Here is a 14399-nt window from a genome sequence, read left to right as displayed (position 1 = left end):
GGGGCAGAGGGAAAGGGAGAAGCAGGCTCCCCACTGAGCAGGGAGCCTGATACGGGGCTCAATCCCAGGACCCCGAGATCAGGACCTGAGCCAAAGGCAGACACTTAGCCGACTGAGCCACCCAGGCGCCCCCACCTTTGTAAATTTCTTAATGCAAGACTAATTCTAACTTTTTCTTGTCACTGATTCATTCTGGAAAAATCAGCTTTCTCTAGAAGGTATTACTTGTATGAATTAAAATTAGCTTTGGCTCTAAGAAATGAGGGGGGAAAAAACACACCAAGAATTGAAGTTTCTTTCTCTCTCACATTCAAAAAAATCTAGAAGAAGTCAGTCCGGGGCTTATGTGGGGTTTTATGTTTCAGGGATCTGGGCTCCTCCTATCTAGTTGCTGCATCATGCATGGTCTCTATACTCCACGTCATACTTTGGTCCACAATGGCTGCTGAAGCTTTGGCCATTAAGTCCACATTCCAGACAGCAGAGAGAATGAGATGATGAAGAAGGGCATGTCCCCTCCCTTTAAGGACACTTCCCATATCTCATTGGTTAACACCTAGTCAGATGCCACACCTACATGCAAGGGGAGCTGGGTAATGTAGACTTTATGCTAGGTGACTACATATCCACTAAAAATTGGGTAAGATGATGAGAATGGATATTGAGAACGATCATGTTTTCAAGGTGGGGCCCCAAAAAAACAGAGTGAGTTTCATGATAGAATTCCACAGAAATTTCCACTCTTATTTTTGGGTCTGGCTGATGGAATACAAATGCTATTTCCAAAGCAGAAAGAATGAAGTTAGAATAGGAAATTCTGATATAGACTGGGATTTGCAGGTTCTAACTCAATGAAGGGCAAGTTCAGAGTAACCGAGCTGAGAAAAGCTTTCTTATTTGTGCACTTGTGACAGAAAATAGAATTTTTTCAAAGGCCCCAGTGAACCACTTGACATTTTTAAAATGTGCCTAAAAGGTACAACTTGATCAATATTCAAAGTGTTAAAAAGGGCATATTTCTTGATCTTTCTAAACCAAATCAATTCTGTTCCAAATTCCCATTTTGCCAAGTTTGCAAGAAGTCCAGACCCTTTTTCTTGGCTCACTCTCCATCCCTGGGTTGTACTAGGGTTCTAATATCAGTTTTTGAAATCTCAGTTCTAATCCCATTTTCTCAAGGAGGAAATGGCACCCAGAAGAAAAACCATGAAATATCCTGGGATTCAGAATGGTTAGAGATCTAGAGTTCTCTCAGAATGGGACTGTCCAGAGTCAGCTAAAAATTTCTTTTGTGAACGAAAGTAGGTAACAAAATAGTCAGACATACCAACACTTATTCACCCATCCATCCATTCCTTCATTTCAGTGCTGTATATGTGAGAGGCAGTGGAGGGTAGTGGCTAACAGCACAAGTTCTAGAACCAAACTGCTAGGTTTGAACCCTGGATGTGCACCTGACTAACCCTGTCACCTTCAGTGAGTTAAGGTGTCATGGTTTCTTCACCTGTAAAATGGAGATAATAATAATACCTACCTCTTCAAGCTGTTACGGGACTAAATGAGTTAATACATGGAAAACACTTAGCACAGTGCCTGGCACATACTCAATCCTCACTAAATAAAGCACATATTACAACAAGATTATATGATCTCATGATGCATTTCCAGTATGGCAATAAACATACTTTCACATGAACTCGGGTGGCTCAGTGAGATCTTGGTGTAGAAGAAAATGAAAAAGTCCACTATCTGGTACACATTTTCTGCTGCTTTAAGAAATCAAGTGTTCTTCACCAGGCAAGAGGCTTCTGAAAGCTAAGCTGGGGCTTGAACGCTGCCTCCATCTCTTATTTGCAGCATGACTTTAAGAAAGGCATTTAACCTTTCTAAGCCCAGTCTCTGCATCTGGAAAACAGAGATGATAATGGAATTAATGTGAGAATGCATGTACATATGCTGTGTATTGTGCAGTGCTTGAACAAAGCGAGCACTCAGTAAATATTGGCTGCTCTCATTATCATTATCATAATGAGCAAGATAGATGATGAACTCTAAGGCTATTGGAGAGAAAGAATGCAGGAAACAGGTGCCATTCTGAAGTATGGAAAATCACGTTGGGCCAAGAGGCTCAGCAAGGATCAGCTGTTAATAGGTGAATCCACAAAGCCTCAGAGTGGGATGGCTTCCAGTCTTCACATGTAGTCAGTTCACACTATTGTCAGAAAGAAAACATAGAAGAAAGGGCTAGAAAGGCCCTTATGAGATATGCCAAATACCCAAAGAAATGAACAAACTTCCTGCAATGTCTATTGGGCTTTCTTGCCCAGAGATGTGTTAGGACTTGAGTCTTCTCCCTCAACTTGGCTCAGTTCTTTAGATCCCTCAGTTAGAGGTTCTTGTACGTGAGCTACCTAAGTCTTACACAAGTATTTTTCTTCAAGGAGAGGATAAAGAGGGAGGGCCTAGAACCTCACCCGTACTGCGGTTAGACCTATCACCTGTTCCCTGGACATCCACACTGAAGATGAGAAATGAGTGTTTATCATCCTGGACCATCACAGCATCCCAAGATCTCAATTCTTCACATTTCCCTAATCCTTCTTGTTGGTTTTCCCTGCAGTCTAGAAGACATCCTTCTGACATCCATCTCATCTCTACCACGAGCCCACTACTCTAGTACTTCCTTGCTTGATGGTTCCTTTCGTGGCTATTTTAGGGAGTTTCCTGGCCTTTGATTAAGAAAAAAAAAATGCCATTGGAAGAAAAAAAAAATTTTAATTGGCTTGTGTGTTTTTTTCCTATCATTTAGGATGCCATAAGGCACAACTCATTCCTATGCCCTGAAAAAAGACTTGAACAAGGAAACGTTGAGGAGGCATTTGAAAAAGTTGATCAAATTATTGAAGGTAAGTGGCTCAGGACATTTAATAGAATCTTTGCACGATTTCTATTCCAAAGCGGATATTGAGAACATGTGACTTCCTCTCAGAAAGGGTATCCTCTAAAGACTCAGAACTTTGCCAAATTTCTCTTATAGCTCTTCCTCTCAGATTGTGTGTGTGTGCGTGTGAGAGAGAGAGATAGAGAGTGTGTGTGTGTGTGTGTTGCCTTTAGAGGTGGGGTGTTGGGAGCAACAGAATATATAGAAGAAAAATCCCTAGGACTTTGATTAGTAAAGGACAGAGGAATAGAACCAGACACTTTGAACTTGTTATCTAAAACTGTAGTCTCAGAAACAGATTGCCCTCAGTTGCCACAGGACAAATGCCTGATCCATCAGTTCCTTGGTCTGAACAAATCCAGACTGGTCAGTCCACATCTTACTTGCTTCTGAATTCCTCAACATAGTAGTTTCCAACTAGCACAGACTTTCAAGTATTTCCCTTTCTTGCACTTAACAAGAATTTCCCTATCTTGCACTTAACAGGAGAGGTCCATGTTGGAGGACAGTAACATTTTTACATGGAAACACAAAGAGTGCTTGTTATTCCGAAGGCAGAGGACGAAGAACTGGACATTTATGTGTCAACACAGGATCCAGCCCATGTGCAGGTAAGGCCCAGGATCGCCTTTACCTTCCCAAATTCCTAATTCCGTCATGGCCTTTGATCCCCACAGCCTCACAGTTGGCAACCATTTTACCTGTAGAAACTTGATGTCCAGGTACTAGACCCCAGTGGAGCAGCTAAGATACCAGAACCCTTTTATTTTGTCTGGTCTTGTCAAGTAAATAAAAGAACAGTCAAGGTGAAGGGGATTAAGAGTACATTTATCATGATGAGCACTGAATAATGTAGAGAATTATTGACTCACCATATTTTACACCTGAAACTAATATAATATGCATGCTAACTATACTGGAATTAAAATTAAATAAATTAAATTAAGTCAAATTTTAAAAAAAGAACAGCCACAGTCACTTGAGATTTAAAGAGTGCATTCATGGGCGCCTGGGTGGCTCAGTTGGTTAAGCGACTGCCTTCGGCTCAGGTCATGATCCTGGAGTCCCTGGATCGAGTCCTGCATGGGGCTCCCCGCTCAGCGGGGAGTCTGCTTCTCCCTCTGACCCTCCCCCCTCTCGTACTTTTTCTCTCATTCTCTCTCTCTCAAATAAAGGAATAAAATCTTAAAAAAAAAAAAGAGTGCATTCATTTGCAGCATGCTTAAATGAGCTCTATGATTGAATAACAACACTAAATAATATCTGTACGTGGTTTTTCCTCTAAAATAATCATTACAGATAACCTTCGGAGTGAACACATCACTTTGTGGCACATTTTCATTTCCCAGTTGCAAAGTGCCCTAGGGTTTAGCTGCAAACATCTTCTTTAGCAAGTTGTCCTGAGTTTGCTGATTTTTCACCTTGTTGGGACTTCAGGTCTAGGCATTTGGCTATGATTCCAGCTTCTGACAGGAATCTAGGACTCAGACAGTTTCCCTTCTGGAAGATACCATTTTTCTGCTGGAAAGGCTGTTCTATAAGATTAACAATGTTTATGAACTCAATAGAGCTCTGCAAGACAGATTTAGACTATCTTAGTTTTTTTTGTTGTTGTTTTTCTGATAGTAGGTATGGATGAATATTGCTATGATGTTGTTTCAGAAAACAAAAGCCTTCTTTGCCATTTCTTGGAAAACTTCCATTATCTAACTTTTACAGAAAACAGTGTCCTCTACTTTAAACATCCCCATCAATAGGATCACCTGTCACGTCAAAAGGGTGGGTGGAGGTTTTGGCGGGAACATAGGAAGACCAGCCGTATTTGGAGCTATTGCAGCTGTGGGCGCGCACTATCAGGTAAGTGCACTTGGGGATATAGGAGGGTATAAAATGTACAGAGCTAAGGGTAAATCAGTGAGTCACTGAGGGTCACTTGGATTGCTGTCACAACCACCTGAGTGTCCTTGGGCAATTCAGGCTCCTGTCTCTTTTTCTTTATAATTATAGATAGAGTACCCACCCTCCTAGAGTTATTTGAAAAGTCAAATGTACACAGGACTTCAAATAGGCTAATTTGCTATAAAAAGGAAAAGTGATATTATTAGTTAAATAGTTCCAAGGCTGAGGCTGCCCTGTCCTTGAGTTTCAAGGAAGGTGACCCATTTAGGGGTGGGACAAGTATCCTACCCAAGTGGAACACCAAGAGGGTGGGTCCTCCCCCACTTTTCCTTCCTACTCTAGCTGCAGACAGGGTGGAGTGAGGAAAGAAAGGCTCCCACCCTCTGCCTCTCTGCACCTGGGAAGGGCTGGCTATTCAATGTTGGTTTAATGATAAATGACATCCTCAAAGAAAGTTCCTGGGCTAACCTCAACCAGAAAGTTTGCTCTTTTGCTGTTTATGCTATTCCAGTTGCTGGCTTTTCAGATCCTTGTTCATTTTCTACGACTGTTTCTTGGTAGTAACAAAGTACTGTCAGCCCCCCAGTCAGCCCACAATGTTCAAAGGTCCTGCTTCCTTTGACAAATTCTGTGTAGTTCAGAGCTAGCTCCCAAAGCACACAGATGTGTGTCTTGTTCTGCAATGAGAGGTGGAAAATCACAAGATCTGAATCCCATCTCCAGTTCTTCCAACAGAGTAGCATTCATGGGTAGAAATGAAGATGCTAACCCAGCAGGCTAAGGACAAGTACTTGGCCTTGTTTTTGCAGTTGTGTTGTTAAGTTTGCATTTATCTATTTGCTCTCTTTCTCTTTTGTAACTAGTGGTGGGGATATGCAAAATGGCTGGATCTGGGTTAACAGCAACTCTGAAGCCATAAGAACTCAAGTTAGGGACGCGTGGGTGGCTCAGTCGGTTAAGTGTCTGCCTTCAGCTCAGGTCATGATCCCAGGGTCCTGGGATCAAGTTCCACATCGGGGTCCCTGCTCAGCGGGGAGCCTGCTTCTCCCTCTGCCTGCTACCCCCGCTGCTTGTGCTGTTTCTCTCTCTCTGACAAATAAATAAATAAAATCTTAAAAAAAAAAAAAGAACACAAGTTAACTGGCATGTGACATTAATCGCTTTAGCTAGATCTCCAACCATTGAGTTATAGGCTACAGCAACAGTAGTAATTTGGTCACATGTTAATTCGGATCAGTGCCCAGCTCACTGTATGCACTCAGGGAATGGATGGTTAAATGAATGGCTGGATAAATGGGTGGGCTAATGGATGTAGGATGGATGGGTAGAAAGGTAGATAGATGGATGGGAGGGTAGATAGTTAAATGAGGGATGAATAAATGGGTGGGCGGATGCTAGATGGGTAGATGGAGGAATAGGGGAATGGATGGATGGGTGGGTGGAAAGGGTGGAGAATCTAAGATTTGTTTTCTTTAGAACTGGTCAGCCCATTCGTCTTGTTCTTGGTCGTGAAGATGATATGCTAACAACAGGGGGAAGCACCCATTATTTGGAAAACATAAAGTGAGTATTAAAGATGAAATTATTAAAATACCTCATTTTATCTGAGTGGTTTTATAATTTTTTATTATTTTGATTTTGCTACATTCTAAAAACAATAATCTTACCTAAAATATTAAATGAAAATGCCGTGTACCTGAATACTCATAAATTTTATGAGGAACTTTTAGTAAATCTAGTATAGATTATGAAGAAATTGAATGATAACACAATTTCAAATGATAAAATTTATTGAAGAATAAGATTTTCATTGGCGGTTCCTCAAAGACAAAAAAAATGAAAGAAGCTACAAGAACTTGTTATACCAAAACTTCCTGACTATAAAAATATTTTGTGTAGCGGCACCTACACAAAAGGGTGGCTCAGTCGGTTAAACATCTGCCTTCAGCTCAGGTCATGATCCTGGAGTCCCGGGACCAGCCCCGCATTGGGCTCCCTGGCTCAGCTGGGAGTCTGCTTCTCCCTCTGCCTGCCCCTCCCTCTAAACGCCTCCCCACCCTCCCAGCCCCGGACTTGCTCATGTTCGCGTGCACACTCTCTCTCTCTCTTTCTCTCTCTCTCTCACTCTCTCAAATAAATAAATAAAATCTTAAAAAAAAAAAAAGAAAGTATTTTGCAGTTGAAATGTTTGGAAACAATTTTACCATTGTAACTACAAAATCATTTTTACAAGTGTTTCCACTAAGTTGTTATGAAAGTGTCACAAAAGTTCTTTGCAAATAGGAAAAAAAGAATCCACTAACTAATGAAATAATTTTATATTTTTTCAAACCACACTCATTGCATTTTATACAACTATGGCATAAACACCATTAAAAATACTGTTAACATCTAGTTGACAACCATAGTACCTTTCAAATTTGTGACTGAGTTTTTAGGATAGTTCTAATGTAATGTTTCTATATCAAAGATGTTTTATCTGGGAATTGCTTATAGCATACACATAGCTAGATATTCTACCTGATATCATCGCCTTAGATTACTAAAGTGTTATATTTCCTGGATTACTAAAGCCATACCACAGCACCATTGTATTTCTTCCATTGACATTAGTAATTTTTATAATTTGGGAGAAAAGGACCACACTCGGCCATTAAATTTTGTATTTGCCTTCAAATGCACAGAGATTAATACAACTACTATTATCTTCTAGCACCAAGAATAATGTAGAGGCACATTCTGGGATTACGGCAGTGTGTTTTGTTATGGTGGTTGTTGAGTTCTTTGGTTTTGGCCTGAGTTATAAATCAGACTTTATTTATATTGCATTATGAGGCTGTTTTAGTACTAGTCCTTATTAAGAAAGTTCTAGACTGTAAATATTTTAGTAATTATAGTAATGTAAAATATAATTAAAATGAGGGAAATAGACTGTAGAAAATCCAGATTTTATTTTACTTTTAAAGAAATATAATTTTACTTCCAATATAGTAAGATGTGGGTGTGAGAGAGATGTGTGTGAGTATATATATATAGAGAGAGAGAGGGTGAGATCCTCATTCAAACCTAGCTAACCAAGTTTTGCTGGGTTATTCAGAGCTATTTGTAAATTAGCATAATAGGTGTTTATGTGTAAATAGGTTCTTCCGAAATTCTTGAAAAGTTTATAAACAGTTTAAGAATTCTCTCTACTACCTTATTTATTATACTGTTTTGCTTAGCAGTCCTTTCTTCATGGAAAGTCACAGGTAAACTTCAGACTAACATTTGTCAAAATTACCATAAATTCTGAATTTGTGGATTTTTCTACACGTGCTAAGTGCTCTGCTTTGTTATCCAACATCTCCATAGATGATAATAGCCATATAGTTGCACCTCAAAAAGGCAAAGGTACCAGGGCCAATCCTTTTCTGGTGGAATTACACCAGGAAGTGGGAAATTTTCAATCTGGCCTGTGCAGACCAACAGGTCTAGGTGGGTGGGAGGGGAGTGGCAACTTCAGGAAAATGCAAGGTGCTTATTTGAGTCCCAATAAGAACAGTAGCACTAGCTCACATTTGTTACATCCTTAATCACAAAGCACTTCATCAGCCCCCTAAAATGAGAGCAGCCATTCTCATGTCCCTTCCCCAGCCTCAGCTTCCAAGGCTTTCCCATAACGAGATGCAGTCTGGAATTCCAGAGACTTTTCCACAAGGGGGAGAAACTACAGACTAAATTAGAAGGAAAACTAGCAAAAAGTGAAGGAGACTTGGGGCACCTGCGTGGCTCAGTCGGTTAAGCATCTAACTTCAGCTCAGGTCATGATCTCAGGGTCCTGGGATGGATCCCCCGTAATGAGCCCTCCCATGGGGCTCCGTGCTCAGCAGGGAGTCTGCTTATCCCTCTCCCTCTGCCCCTCCCCCCACTGGTGCTCAAGCTCTCTCTCTCTCTCTCTCTTTCAAATAAATAAATAAAATCTTAAAAAAAAAAAAGTGAAGGAGATTCTTCCAGGAATAAAGAAGAGGGTAGCAATTATACACCAGGAGGCAAGCAAGGACTTTGGAATTCCATACTGATTGTGAAGCCAGAAAATGACGCCTCAAAAGAATAGGGCTCAACAAAATTCAGGTCAGAAGGTCTTTGTCAGCCAGGCAACAAAAAAAAGGGGATGGCCAGGAAGGGCACACCACCAAGCAAATGGGAGCAGAGTCGGCCTTCAGTCGTGCCCAATCCTAGAGCTGGGTTGTGACTTCAGCTTGGCTTGTAAATCTTAAACAGATCATAACATGTCCTTCATTTGGTGACAGGTGACAGGTGGGATTCATGAACAATGGGCGAATCAAAGCTCTGGATATTGAGTGCTTCATTAATGGAGGATGCATGCTGGATGACTCTGAGCTGGTATGTGCATCAGAAACCAGCACCATCTTTAATCCTGAATAGAATGCAGAATTTCTAGATGAGTCTTTATGGAGCATGTTTCTTCAAGTACTTACCCAAGTTCCACAAGCAGTTAGACTCTGTACTTGACTTTTACAGAAAAAAAAACAAAGTATTGTCCAATATATATTAATATCTCCTTTCACTTTAGGTAACAGAATTTCTCATATTAAAGCTGGAAAATGCATATAAAATCCGCAACCTCAGGTTCCAGGGCCGTGCATGCATGACAAATCTACCATCTAATACAGCCTTTCGTGGATTTGGCTTCCCACAAGATTCTGATAACAGAATCTTGCATCACAGCTGTGGCAGCCAAATGTGGCCTTCTGCCAGAAAAGGTAAGGTTGTAATCAAGGTCGTAACCAAGGCTGGTGAAGAATCAGATGAGGTAGGGAACTAGCTACCCAAGGAAAGACCCTAGAAGAACCACTCAAATTAGCCCCAGCTCAGAATTCGAGGTAAATTAAGTACTACCTGAAAGAAATGACTTTCTGCTAGCTTCCTACATCCTTATGCAAACAACTTTCTGTTTCTTTCTTTCTTTTTTCTAATTTGTACAAAAATAATTGCTCTTTTTAAAATTCTAACTACATTGAGGGAATTAAAATAAAAAGTGAACGTCCCCTTTCTCATCCCATCAACCCTACTGATCAAGGGTAACCATTGTTAAGAATTCTATGCTTATTGCTCCAGGCCTCTAGATTCATACACACATATGTAAACATTGATGTATTATGTGTGTGTGTGTGTGTGTGTGTGTGTACATAGAGAATTAGTTACCAAAATGGGACCATGATAAGTATATCATACTTTTTCTGCTTGATAGTAGGCCACGGTTATCTTCCTGTGTCAATAGAATGATCCACTTCATTCTTTTTCATAACTGAATAGCATTATGTAATAGGGACTTACCATAATTTATTTAGCCACTCCACTAAGATACACATTTATGTTGTTACCCATTTTGGGCTACTAAAATGATGTTGCAAGAAACATCTTGGTACAGATATACCAAAATATACATGTATTTTTGCCCTATTGTATATATCTGAAGGATAAATTTATAGAAGTGGAATTGCCAGTACACTTGAAAATTTTTGAGAGATATACTGCCCAAAGATGCCCTCCAAAAATATTATTTTGTACAGTATCCTGGAAGGTGCACAGTACAGACAGGATGCTAGGCCAGAGAGAGGCAGGCCACTGGCAACTGAGATAATTATTAATAACAGCTTTCTAGCCTTCACACATTTCAATTAGGCCCTAGCCTACTTTTTACACTTCTTTTCCCTGTTTCCCCAGCATAGTTTCTCTGCTCCAGAAGCCACACTTAATATATTGCTCTTTGAACCCCTTGGCCCCCAAGTTCAACAGAGAGGACCAGCAGGTTTGTGATTGTCAGGGTACTTCTTACACACAGGAGAACGAACATCTACACATGGTACCAGGAAGACCATAGTTATCCTAGAGAAGTCACATAAAATGTTCTATGAGTACAAGGGAGAAAGACATCACTTTGGCTTGCGGGGAGGAGAGTCAGCAAGAACTTTCTGAAGAAGATGACACTTAAGATAGGCCTTGAAGAATAATAGGCACAGATAATAGGAAGGTAATCCAGGCAAATGGAGCGGCTCCAGCAAGGAGAGGCAACCTCTTTGTGGTTCAGTTTCCTTATCTATGAAACAAGGATGATATGACTCACCACACAGAGTTCCTGCAAGAATCAAATGAGTTAGCACTTGTTAAAACATTTGTTTCCATAAACTGGATGGTATTATTCCAATGTTACTGCTGATAATGATAATTATTTAATGTTACTAGAACGAAATGGGGAGAATGAAGACTTCCTGAGCTTATCTCAGTGAGCTCTCCTTCTTTATCAAATCTTGCAGGCTTCCAGGACATACAACACCCCATATTCAAATACATTTTTAAAAAGATTTGACCACACATTCCAGAGGCAATCAGAAGGCTTAGAGTAGATCTGCTATTTGTTACTAGCTGCTATGCTATTCCTCTGTAGCAGAACAAATCTTCAGTTATGACAATAAACCCTTGCTTTTATATATAATCTACCAGCTCTTCCTCATCCTCTGAACCTTGTAGGAAAGAAGGAGTATCTGCTTCCCTCAGCCTCTCCATCCTGCTGCTCTCCAGGGACCAGTTACTACTGCTACCCTCCACTTGAGGAGGGAGAAACCCTGATTGGTACACTGAAGAAGAGATGAGAAATAACTTCCGTTATCTTTTTTTAAGATTTTATCTATTTATTTGAGAGAGAGAGAGCACAATCGGGCAAGGGCAGGGGAGGGACGGAGGCAGAGGGAGAAGCAGGCTCCCCGTTGAGCAGGGAGCTGCCATGGGACTTGATCCCAGGACTCTGGGATCATGACCCGAGCTGAAGGCAGATGCTTAACCTACTGAGCCACCCAGGCACCCCTAATTCCCATTATTTTTACAAAAGCCACATGCTGTTCAAAGAAAGAAGCAGCACCTTGTCTTCTCTCCACCAAAGTTTGTGTTTTAATGGGGAAGCTTTTCAAGTCTCTCTTTTGCAGTCAGTTTCTGTCTTACCATAAACTATCAACTCAATTTCTCACCCATTTCAGATTAGGGAGAAAAACATGTACAAAACAGTTGATAAAACCATCTACAAACAAACGTTCAGCCCTGAGACCCTGATCAGATGTTGGAATGAGTGTCTGGACAAGTCTTCCTTTCACAGCAGGAGAATGCAAGTGGAAGAGTTTAACAAGAAGAATTACTGGAAGAAGAAAGGCATGGCAATCATCCCCATGATGTTTTCAGTCGGCTTTGCTGCAACAAGCTATCATCAGGTAAGACTTTTCTACATGGTGAATAACCCTCACATCAGATGCACTTCTCGCCCTGTCAGCTCACGTTGTCTTTGGGAGAGGGTCACATTTCCCAAGCACCGAGCCCCTCCCTCCCCCCAGCACCTGGGAGCAATGTAAGAACTCTCCTGAGCAGCACCCCCATCTACAAGCTCGTTCAACACAGTGCAGTAGAAAAAATGTCTCAGTGTGAGAAAATGGCATCAGCAAGCCTGGCTGCCAGGACGCAGCAGTGACCACAAGCACCACCCCACCCCACCCTGAATCGTCCCTATGCCAAAGGGAATGAAAGCCCACAAGGCCTGGGATGCTGAGCTCTCTGATCCCAGAGGTTAAGGCTTGGGCAGGGAGTGGGCCTCTCCCGGTCTGTGCCCCAGACCCCTCAGCTCTCCTCAGTGCCCCAAAGTCTAGGCAGAGGGGTCACTGCATGTTGCCCTGACAAGCTGGCTGTTTCCAGCCACCTCTCCCAGGAATCTGTGTCAATTCTAGTGGGGAAACAGGGGTGCATGGTCCAAAAATCCTTCCAGGTAGATTGCAAAAGGAAGAGGCAAGTCACTCAGAGGCCCCATCCAGAAGGGAGGAGGAAAGGTGCAAATAGATGAGTCCATTAAATAACACAGGACTGGTACAGACAAGTGTTCCCAGCAATCCCAATGGGTCCCATTTGGGAAAGCTGTTTACAAAACAGGGAAATAGTATTGCCTCCCCATTATTGTCCACCAGAAGCAGAGACTCTGCAACTGGAAAAGTCTCATGTGCATTAGATCTAAATCTAAATCTAAAATGCATTAGATCTCCCTGTGCGTATAATACCATTGAAAGCATTTTCCCATTTACACCCAACTACCAGCAGCCAATAGACACACACGCGTGCTCACACCACAGAAGCTGCCCTGTCCAGGGAAATCCTTCTTAGGGAGTAAAGCAGTTGCCCCCAAACCCTAAGCAACTGGAGTCAGGTGGACCTAAGAAATCCTTGGCCCTGCCACTTACTAGTTGTGTAATATTAAGCAAGTTATTTAACCTCTCTGAGTCTCAGCTTCCTCAATTATAAAATGAGAATAATAATCCTTTCTCTTAGGATTGATGAGGACTCAACGAGCTAATAAATGTAAAGCACTTGGCAGGGTTACTGGGGCACTGTGTAGTTATCCAAGCCAGCCCACACCCCTTCCCCAGGAGATCTCAGACGCACGTCCTCGCAGGGCTGTGGCTCCTCCAGCAGATAGGATGAGACTCCCCGGTCTCCTGAGTCACACTCCTGTTCAGGTCCAGCATGCCTGTTCTACACAGAGGTGCAGGCAGGTTGACTGTTACACCTACGGGCCTGGACTAATTCAACAGCTGGAGCATAAGTTATTCTAGATATCTGCCTGTGTGGGTTTTTTTCTCTGACACCAAATGTTGTGTTTTTTCTGCACCAATCCTCCAACACCAACTGAGTGTGCAACCGTTCAATTCAATTCTGACATTAACTACCCAGAGTTAGCACAGACCCCACAGATCAAGGGCTAAGTCCCACAAGACTGCCTCCATTTCCGATACCAGCAAAAGTAGGTTACCCAAGCTATTCACACTTCTGCCCAAGCAACTACAAATTCAGGGGTTTCCACTACCCACCTCCCTTAGGTTTGATATTTGCTAGAGCAACTCACAGAACTCAGCAAATCACTCTACTTACTATAACGACCAGTTTGTTATAAAAGATACCACCCAAGAACAGCCACATGGTAGACATGCATGGGGCAAGTTATGTGAGAGGCAAATAGGGCTTTCACGCCCTTCTCCTCCAGCTTTTGGCTGTGGTCACCAACCCAGAAGCTCCCAGAACCCTGTTGTTCGTGGGTTTTATGAAAGGTTCATTACATAGCCACAGTTGATTAAATCATTGGCCATTGGTGATTGAACTCAATCTCTAGTCCCTCTCCCCTCCCTGAAGGTCAGAGGGTGGGGCTGAAAGCTGGAACCCTCTAACCTCATGTTCGGTTTTTCTGGCAACAATTCCCACCCCCTAGAAGCCGTCTAGGCTTCTCCCAAGAATGATCTGAACAGCAGACAAAAGACAGTAAATTCCCAGGATTTTTGGGCCTCTGTGCCAAAAATCAGGGACAAAGAACATATATTTATTTTTTCATTATACAACACTTCCCCTCACCTGGATGGCTGCCCCTCACCTAAACCACAGTCTACTCTCTGCCATCATCCACAGGAGTCAACTTCTTACCTCGCTACACACACACACACACACACACACACACACACACACACACACACACACA

At 42.0% G+C, this 14399-nt stretch overlaps 1 protein-coding gene across 1 annotated transcript in view; it reads left to right on the top strand.

The window, feature by feature from the left end:
• Window positions 1-14399, top strand: part of LOC112840452 (aldehyde oxidase 2-like) — an 80483-nt gene that overhangs the window by 36028 nt on the left and 30056 nt on the right. The window contains 9 exon segments of the mRNA XM_073905512.1: window positions 2810-2906; window positions 3428-3552; window positions 4661-4790; window positions 6313-6375; window positions 6378-6403; window positions 9137-9223; window positions 9414-9538; window positions 9540-9603; window positions 11875-12102. Coding sequence (XP_073761613.1) covers window positions 2810-2906; window positions 3428-3552; window positions 4661-4790; window positions 6313-6375; window positions 6378-6403; window positions 9137-9223; window positions 9414-9538; window positions 9540-9603; window positions 11875-12102 — 945 coding nt within the window.

The sequence above is a fragment of the Callorhinus ursinus genome, unplaced genomic scaffold (assembly GCF_003265705.2).
Source record: "Callorhinus ursinus isolate GAN/ISIS: 27379988/994484 unplaced genomic scaffold, GSC_fseal_2.0 scaffold2, whole genome shotgun sequence".
Taxonomy (NCBI): domain Eukaryota; kingdom Metazoa; phylum Chordata; class Mammalia; order Carnivora; family Otariidae; genus Callorhinus; species Callorhinus ursinus.
Note: the sequence above shows the minus strand (reverse complement) of the source record. Positions and strands in the feature narration are given on the sequence as shown.